Source organism: Talpa occidentalis, unplaced genomic scaffold (assembly GCF_014898055.3).
Source record: "Talpa occidentalis isolate TD23 unplaced genomic scaffold, MPIMG_talOcc4v2.1 talOcc4.12, whole genome shotgun sequence".
NCBI classification, from domain to species: Eukaryota; Metazoa; Chordata; class Mammalia; order Eulipotyphla; family Talpidae; genus Talpa; species Talpa occidentalis.
The window spans coordinates 41855528-41863964 of NW_023601212.1; the positions used below are offsets into that span (position 1 = coordinate 41855528).

The 8437-nt window shown below is 51.1% G+C and overlaps 1 protein-coding gene across 4 annotated transcripts; it reads right to left on the reverse strand.

The window, feature by feature from the left end:
* On the reverse strand, window positions 1–8352 carry DNAJB1 (DnaJ heat shock protein family (Hsp40) member B1). 4 transcript variants are annotated; one of them, XM_054693327.1, is made up of 5 exons: window positions 8332–8352; window positions 7431–7498; window positions 4612–4703; window positions 1696–2276; window positions 1–1415 (listed from the first exon to the last, which is right to left on the reverse strand). In XM_054693327.1, the coding sequence occupies exons 2-5, from the start codon at window positions 7493–7495 to the stop codon at window positions 1185–1187; spliced, it is 969 nt and encodes a 322-aa protein (XP_054549302.1). In that variant the 5' UTR covers window positions 7496–7498; window positions 8332–8352; the 3' UTR covers window positions 1–1184. The 4 variants fall into 4 exon arrangements, with proteins under 4 accessions (XP_054549302.1, XP_054549301.1, XP_037361914.1 ...); XM_054693326.1 differs by lacking the exon at window positions 8332–8352 and adding an exon at window positions 8240–8325; XM_037506017.2 differs by lacking the exons at window positions 4612–4703; window positions 8332–8352 and having other exon boundaries at window positions 7431–7463.
* Window positions 8353–8437: the final 85 nt, after the last annotated feature.

Sequence of the window (8437 nt, forward strand, 5' to 3'; positions counted from 1 at the left end):
TGAGGTTTAGCATCAGTCTTTAATGCTATCACGCTGCACATTGACAAGTCACACACTTTGGTCTTGTGTTGGCAGTGGCAACTTACAATGAGTCTGAGCACCAGACTGGACTGCTGGGAACAGACACTTGTTCCATCTATCTATCCCCACTCCCAAGGACCCTTCTGAATTTCATCATGGCCCTATACACAGAGCAGCAGCTGCTGTGGCTGGGTTTTGAGTGCACACCAATTTTACCAGGAATTATAAAAACATATTTACAGACGTTCCCACAGTGCTCCTGTAATCAGAAGCAAAGACCCTTTTATCAAAAGGGATTATATCAAGGGCTGTGCAAAATTCAAAAGGATTAGATCCCCTTGAAAGAGTCCAGAGTCCATGAAACAAACAAACAAAAAAAGACCTAGGCTACTGGTAAGGCCCAGGTGTGCTAAAAGATTGCCTTACAGAAGGAAAAAATACGACTCATAAATGAGTGCGCATTTGGCCTTTGGCCTCAGAGGCAGTAGTAGACTGGGCTCCCTACTCTGGCCAGGGCCTTTGGCCCTTGAGGGAGAGGAGGCCATGAAAATCACTCACTCATTTGAGGCTGGCTCCCTTGGTCCTGCTGGAATGAGAGGTATTGCTTGTGGGTGCTGGCCAGGCAGTTCTGCAAAAATAGTCTAGGTTTTCAATTTGAGATGGCGAAAGACAAGATAGGATTCTTTAGGAGAAGAGCAAGATGTGGGAGACAAATACAGAATGGAACATTAACTGCTCATACAACAGCAACTCAGGAATGTATGGGGTCAGGGAAAGGGTCTGGCAGGTCAACAACACGTAACAATGATAAGCAAAGGGACCACAAAAGGGTCTCAAGTCCAGCTGCAGGGCTGCCTCTTGCCTCTGGGCAGGGCCTGGATGGAGAGGGTGTGGGCCCATCTCAAGATGGATCAGGAGCCAGTGGGCAAACTGGAATTCGTTATCTTGCTGTCCCCACCACCTGCCGCCCTGTCGCTCGAAAAACCACTTAAGTCTAGTGAACGACTTTGAAAGATTGTAATATATTCTCTGGAAAACATTCAGCAGTACGAAAGCCCTCCCTGGGCCCTCCCGCCATCTCACAGGTCCACAACTGGTGGAACGGTCCAGAAATCCTTGCGCTCTGGAAAGGTCCCTGGTCAGTCCTTGAGGAACATAGGTGGCTATATTGGAAGAACCTGCTCAAGTAAGGTTCTTGATGTCTGGGGAATCCTTTCAGGAAAAATTACTTCGAATTCAATAATGAGGTCCCCGCGTTTCTCAGGTGTTTTGGGGAGGGGGAGGCCTTCTCCAGGTACTTTTCGCCGCATGCCAGGCCTGATGACATCTTTGAATACGACGGGTATGGTCCTGCCGTCCAGAGTGGGGACATTCACTGTACAGCCACACAAAGCCTTTAAAAAAAAGGATAGTATTATGTTGAAGTTAGCGCAGGGCACCCAACTCCTGCCCAGAGGATTTTAGTGTAGGGTAAGAGCAGCTATGACCCTGCTACTAGATCACTAGCAAAAGGAGCTCCAGAAAAAGTGTAAGTCTTGTTCCAGTTGCATCCCCTCAGCCTCGCATACAGTAAGCACTCTGAAATATCTGTCAAAATAAGCACTCAAATACTAAACAGATTCAAATAGTAGCCACCTCCCTCCACAGCCATCACCACTCCACCTAGTGTCTTACCTCCCGAAGGCTGATCCTTGCTGGGTAAATGACGTCTGAGCCATCTCTCTTAAAAATATTGTGTGGTTTGTCCTTTAAAACAAAGACGATATCCGCGGGAATGTTGTTGGAGGTCTGGTCTCCTTCCTTGGGGAATGTGATTTTGGTCCCTTCTTTCCACCCCCGCTTCACTTCGATGGTTAAGATTTTGTCTTCATTGCGAATGCTCTTTCCATCAGGGTTCAGCCGCTTATGGGAGATTTTCATCTTCTTGGTACAGCCGCTATAGATCTCTTCAAGCGAGACCCTAAGGTCGTGGGTGACAGGGGGGTCTTGCTTCTTTCGGGTGGGCTCTTGGGTAGGGCGGGAGCGGCCAAAGTTCATGTTGGTGAAGCCACCCATACCCATGGGGAAGCCAGAGAACGGGTCATCAATGTCCATGCCTTCCTCTCCGTTCCGCTGTCCAAAAAAGGTGTCAAAGGGATTTCGACCACCGAAGAACTCAGCGAACATGGCATGAGGATCTCCATGGAATGTGTAGCTGAAAGAGGTACCATTAGCACCACCGCTGCTCCCACCACTAGGGCCACTGCCCTTTAGGCCTGAAAGGTAAAACCGGAAATGAGGCAGCTGGCTTCTCTTTCTAGGAGACAGACATTCCCCTCCACGCATTTCAGTGTGGCATGAAGGGTGAGAGGCTCAATTTCTCAGATGGTCATCTCTAAGACCCAGGTCCTTATACGTGACAGAAACACTCACAATGTCACAGGACTTACAAAAAATTTACCACCGGATGGGTGAAAAAGGTACCACACTGGTCCAGCTTTCACAACATGCTTACTCTGAAATATTTTAGAGTTAGTGATGTGTGGGGAAGAGGCAAAACAAACAGAGATGTTCAAATTCTCACACCCTGGCACTAACTGCCACCATCCTTATATAAAAGTCACTTCATTTCTTAAGACCAAGCCCAGAAGGCAGTCTGAGTCATCACCCGTCATCTGGACACAAGAAAGCTCCTTTCTCTTTCCCTGAACAGGGCAAACCTCGAGGAGGATGGGCAGAGGCAGCGCCACTCCCTGCACCTGGACGGCCCAAGTCGGTGCAAGCTGCCATCTACGTGCCTGGCACGGGGCTAGGTAAGCACTTTACAGGGATTACCTCACTCCACACTCACAGGGACTCAGGAGGGAGGTCGGTGCTAATTGGCATTCTCATTGTAGACTCAATGCCCGCAGGTCCGGCCCCGCGCTCAGAGTCAGAAGCCCCACCCCATACCGCTGGGTGGCACAGCCTCCCACCTCCGCCCGGGGGACCTGGGGACGCGGCGCCATCAGCCGAGTTATTCCTCCATCTCCCTCAGCGTCCGCACTCGCAACCGCGGGCCGCTCGGGAACGTGAGTGGAAGCGCTCAGGGAGAGACCGCTCCAGACGTGCCAGAAGCTTCCCGGGCAGCGGCGCGGCCAGGGCTCCTCCTCCCACCCGGCCGCCTCCAATCCGAGGGCGGAGGACCGCGTCGAAAGAGGGTGGGGGATGCTGGCCCACCAGGCCCGGGGCGTCCCCGGAAATGCAGCAGTGGGACAGCCGAGCCTCGGTTTCCCTGCCTGTCAAACGGCGGGGGAGCGACCCCGGCCGCGCGCGCGCGCACACACCTTCCTCCCCGTAGCGGTCGAAGATCTCGCGCTTGCGCGGGTCGCTAAGCACGTCGTAGGCCTCGGCGATCTCCTTGAACTTCTCCTCGGCGCCGGGCTCCTTGTTCTTGTCCGGGTGATAGCGCAGCGCCTGGCGGCGGTAGGCGCGCTTGATCTCCTCGTCCGACGCGCCGCGGGCCAGGCCCAGCGTCTGATAATAGTCCTTGCCCATGGCCCCCACTTGCGGCCCGCCGCCTAGTTGTCGCCGTACCCCGGCTCCGCCGCCGCCCGGTCCCGGACTCTATATACCCGTCCGGCGGAAGCTTCCAGAGCCCGCCAGCCCCCTCCAGAACCTTCCGCCCCGCCCCCAGCACCGCGTCGGCCAATCGCCGCTGCCCAGCCTACGACGCGCGACATCCGGGGTCGGGCCGTGCAGCCAACGGCCGCCCGCGCGCAGCCACGCCCCTTCCCGCTGCACCCTCGGCAACGCCTTACCACAGCGCGCGCACCCGGAAACGGAGGCCCCGCCCCCTTAAGGGGGAGCCAATCGGGACCTTCCCTCCAGTCGATGACCCCTGCCGCGCGTCCCGCCGCCGGCGTGGGTCTACCGGGTACGACGCGCAGCTACGGGAAGGACCGCCCCGCCTCCGGAGGAGGCACCGCCTCTCCCCCTGGAGACGATAAACCTCCGGGTACCCATATGACAGAGCCCTGGCTCTGGCAGGATGTCCAGCTTCTCTCTGCCCTCCTTGAGTTACAGTTCTCGCGGCTGTGGGGAGAATGCGGTCGGGAGCCCCGGGATTGTCCCTGTCCTCAACAGGTCCCTAGTAAAGCGAGGTGCGGCCCTAGGAAAAGCTCACTTTCCTGGAGCTGGCTTCCCAGTCCCTCCTTGGTTTTCAAGTTAAGTATCACTTACCTCCCAGCCGGTTAGGATCATCACCAGGGCAGGCATGCATCCTGTCCTGTCTGTGCTGGGTTGCTAGTGACTGGGACAATATCCCTAAATTTGAAATGCACTCGATTCTTTTTCTCTTCCTTACTACTTCTATAATTTTGGGGGCATGGGTGTGTCATAAACCTCTCAGGGCTTCAGGGCCCCTATTTCCTTATTTGTGGATGATGACATGATGGCGTTTGGCTCTGAGTCGGGTGCCTGTGGTCAAGGACAGAGCTGATGTGGAAGGACGTTCAGAAGTAGTAAAGGCTGCTGAAGGGGAGGTTCCTGGAGGAAGTGATTGGGGGGTCAGGCTGCTGAAATGCTGGCATTGGATGGTTACTGAGCCGTAGATAACCTCAACTTCCTCACCTGCACAATGGGTATAGCAGTTATCTCCACCGCACAGGGCTTTGAAGTTCACACGAGTCAATGTTTGTAAAATGCTCAGGACAGGGGCCTCCCTGGTGGCGCAAAGGGTTAAAACTCAACCTATGAAGCAATGTGCAGCCACTGCAGCACGAGTTCGATCCCTGGCCAGGGAGCTACCCACCCACATGGTGCAGCAGACCTCTCCTGACTCACCCGCTGCTCCCGTCAGCAGTGTATTTCAGTCAGTCTGCCCGTTCTGTTCCCCATTTTGTCTCTGGTGAGTCCTCTCACCCCCCACACCTCTGATCTGTACCCTGTATGTATGCATAAATAAATAAATCTTAAAAAGAAAAAAAGAAAAAGAAAGCACTGATGGGTATTCTTCCTAAAAAAAAAAAAAATGCTCAGGACAGTCCCGGCACAGAGGAAGTGCTGTCCAGCAGGTGACTAACTGAGTATTCGGCTGCTGAGCCATCTCCCTCCTGGTAGCACCACAGCAAAAAGCTTCTGGTGATTGTCCCTTGTGCAGGCTGGGACCATGGCCTTCAGCTGTCCAGATAGGGGATCACAGCTCCCACTGCATTCTCTGACACCACTGCATTCTCTCCCACTGCATTCTCTGAAGAGTAGCCTACTTCAGACTCCGGAGTAGGACACACAGAGGCCAACCTAAGAGGACTGGTCTGGGCTGGGCACCCATGGGCACAGAACACTGAAGAGGTCCTGAACTAATCACAATGGCAGATAATTCACTTCTTAAATAGTTGTGTAAATAGTGCAGAGTCATCATACCTGGAAAAGCACAGAGCTTGTGGACCTCCTCATACTCGTATACTAGAATTTTGTAGTATGAATTTAATTTAGACTTATAAATGAGGTACCCTCCCCCACAAAGGTTTTCATATGGGTGGGTCAAGAACAACGGGCAAGGTATGTCCCTGTGTTAGGGATGGGTACTCCCTCATCCTTGAGTAAGCCTGGGTCATAGTTTAGGAAGTTTTCATTGTTTAAATACCCCCTCGCACCCCCGGCCCCATGAGCTGCATGCAAAGCCAAAAATACTCCAACATGTTTCCTTATGACTGATTCTTTGACCTGGACACTCACTGGGCATTTCAGAATTTCACTGGAAATGTTCTACAGTTTGACGGTGGTGGTGTTTACAACTGTATGTATTCAGAACTGTACACCAACAAAAAGGTGAATTTTACCATATGTAAATTATAGTAAAAAAAAAAAATCCCATGGCTTAAAAAATAATGAAAATATAAGAGAGGCTGGACTTGGGAACCCTCACTGTAGGGCTCCTGGCACAGCAGAAAGTTGCTAACCAGTTCTGGCTTGTCTGGTCTCAGCTTTGCCCTCCCTCACAGGGCTCTGAATCAGCTCTGTTATACATGAAAAAACAAGCTGAGCCAGGTTCTGGGAAAAATCGAGATCCTATCTTATTTGAGTGTGGATAATACGAAAGGGGTTTGTGAGATATAAACAACCAAACACCTCAGATATTCGATATCCAAATGACTATGGGATCCCCCAAATCTGAGCTCCAAAGAGGCCCCCTGCACTAATCTTTATTTCCTCTCTCCCTCCTTTTTCACTCACTAGATCATTAATTTATTACAGCAGCTACTAAAGGATATGAACCAACAGCCAGATGAAAGAGAAGCATCGGTCAAGGTACAGGGAAAGGAATTGAAACTTCTATACCCTCTCAAGGCACGCCAATCTCCCCAAATTTCCTAGTGTTCACTAACTCTGGAAACTCCCCCACTCATCGGGAAAGACCTTTCTGGAATTTCCCCTTGGAAACTGCTTTAAAGAGTTTGTTTTATTTTAGGCTCAGCAGATACCCAATGTATCTACTTGTCACTTTGAATAATTCAGCCACTGTACTGGGGATACTTAGGGCACAAGCAACACCTTGCTGCCTTTATAGACAGTTACAGTCAGGTACAGAGTCATGAAGAGTTTGAACAAAGAGGCCAGTCTTCATTCTGAGGGTGGACTTGATTTCTGCTGATAGCCCGGTTACTAGAAACCAGATGAGGTTAACCAGGGGGTCCTCAAGCTTGCAAAACCCCTCAAAAACAAGGAGAAATTCTCCTCAATGCTGGATCCTGCCTTTTTATGAGGATGAGAGGGGTGTTGAAAATTATCTGGATGCCCCACCTGGCATACAGCATATATAGTAGGTTCACAAAATGCTCTGGTGCCTGTTGAATTAATGTGGGACTCAAAAAAGCAGCCTTTAAAGGAAAATTCCAGAATGTTTCAAGTCTATAAGAATGTGCATGGAATCTCTCAAAGTAACATCTATTTGGATACTGTATACATCATCTAGCTGGATGAAGTGATATGGAAGATACGCCTATTTAGACCACATCAAAGGTGGAAATTGGCAGAACTGGCAAAGTGGAAACGTTTGGCTAGAATTTAGGGCTTCAACCCCACTTCCTCAGCACCTCACAATTTGAGGATTTAAACTGGTGGCTTCTGACTGAGTACTCAACCTCAGTGAGGAAAGAGAATGAGGACCTCTCAGAATACAGAGGGTCTCAAGATACTATGAACCCCACAAATGCAAATGGAAACATCTGTTCCTTTGGAAGCAGAGTTATAAGACATCTTTATGGTTTCATCTGTTTTGCCCCTGATAGACTCAGTGAAAAAGATAGTCTCTGAGGACTCTTTTGAGACTTTTACTTTCCCCAAAAGCTGTAGGTTCAGAAGTTTCCAGAACTGAACATGGATGACTAAGTGCTAACTATGCACTGACTCACCCTGACCCCACCCATTATCCCCTGAGGACTTCTCACCATGTTCCTGATGCCAGGCCTCTGGATTCCGAGGGGCTCAACTGTTGATGAAGACTCAGGGCCATGGTCTAGAAGCAGGAGAAAGGAGAGAAAGGTGAGGAAAGCAGGATAAAGGTGAGGGAGTGTGCCAGGTGCTCCCATTCCTTTAGCCTGAAACTTTGAGTATGTGCATGTGTCTGTGCATATGTGAACGAGGTGGCCCCCAACCTCCCCAACCTGATGACAATCAAGGAAGTAAAAGCACGACATGGCTCCAGACCAGCTTCCTCCATTAGGATTAGTGTGTGGGAGGCAAAAGCAAGCCACAAACTCCAGCCCTATCTGTGACTTTAAATGTCCCAACAGGCATATTAAAAAAGATAAATATAAACTTATAAAATTAAAAAGAGACTTCTGTAATGTCTTAATCCAATATATGATTTCAATGTAACCAACAGAAATGATTACGACGAGCTCCTTTTTAAGTAAAATTTTGAAATTGGTCGTCTTAATTTCAACCGGCCACCTCTCACATGTGCTAACCATACTGGACAGCGCAGGTAGAGACAAACGTGGGCCCCGCCCACAGGGGCGAGCAGGCTGGGGAGGGGCTGCGCATTGAAAAGGGCGGTTAAGACACACTGCGAAGGTGGGGAGGGCTCGGGTTTGCAGGTTGCGGGATCCTAGGCTGCTGTCCCCTACCCATTTCCCGCCCTTTCATTACTGGCCTCCTCTAGCCGGGGAGGCCTTTAAGTCCAGGAGCTTCAGCTCACGTCCCCAGGACCCCTATTCCTGTCCTGTTGCTCCCCGTTACCCCCCAGGTGGCCCACCTCGGAATTCACTCAGTCGCGCCGCCCGCCATGTGGATGCGGCCCTCCCATGTCACTCAACTTCTTGCTCCCGCCCCCCGCCTTGCACTAACCGTCGCTTCCCTCGGTTTCCACAGCGACGCCTCTAGGGGGCGGGGCAAGGAGCTCGCGGCGCAGAGACCCCCTTTTGATTGGTGGCTGGCCAAACCCCTTCTTAAC

Coding starts and splice junctions, on each gene's coding strand:
- DNAJB1 (XM_037506016.2), bottom strand. CDS start 3,537: ATGGGCAAGGACTATTATCAGACGCTGGGCCTGGCCCGCGGCGCGTCG. Junction 2,277..3,326: donor CGACCGCTACGGGGAGGAAG/GTGTGTGCGCGC, acceptor TTTACCTTTCAG/GCCTAAAGGGCAGTGGCCCT. Junction 1,416..1,695: donor CAAGGATCAGCCTTCGGGAG/GTAAGACACTAG, acceptor TTTTTTTTAAAG/GCTTTGTGTGGCTGTACAGT.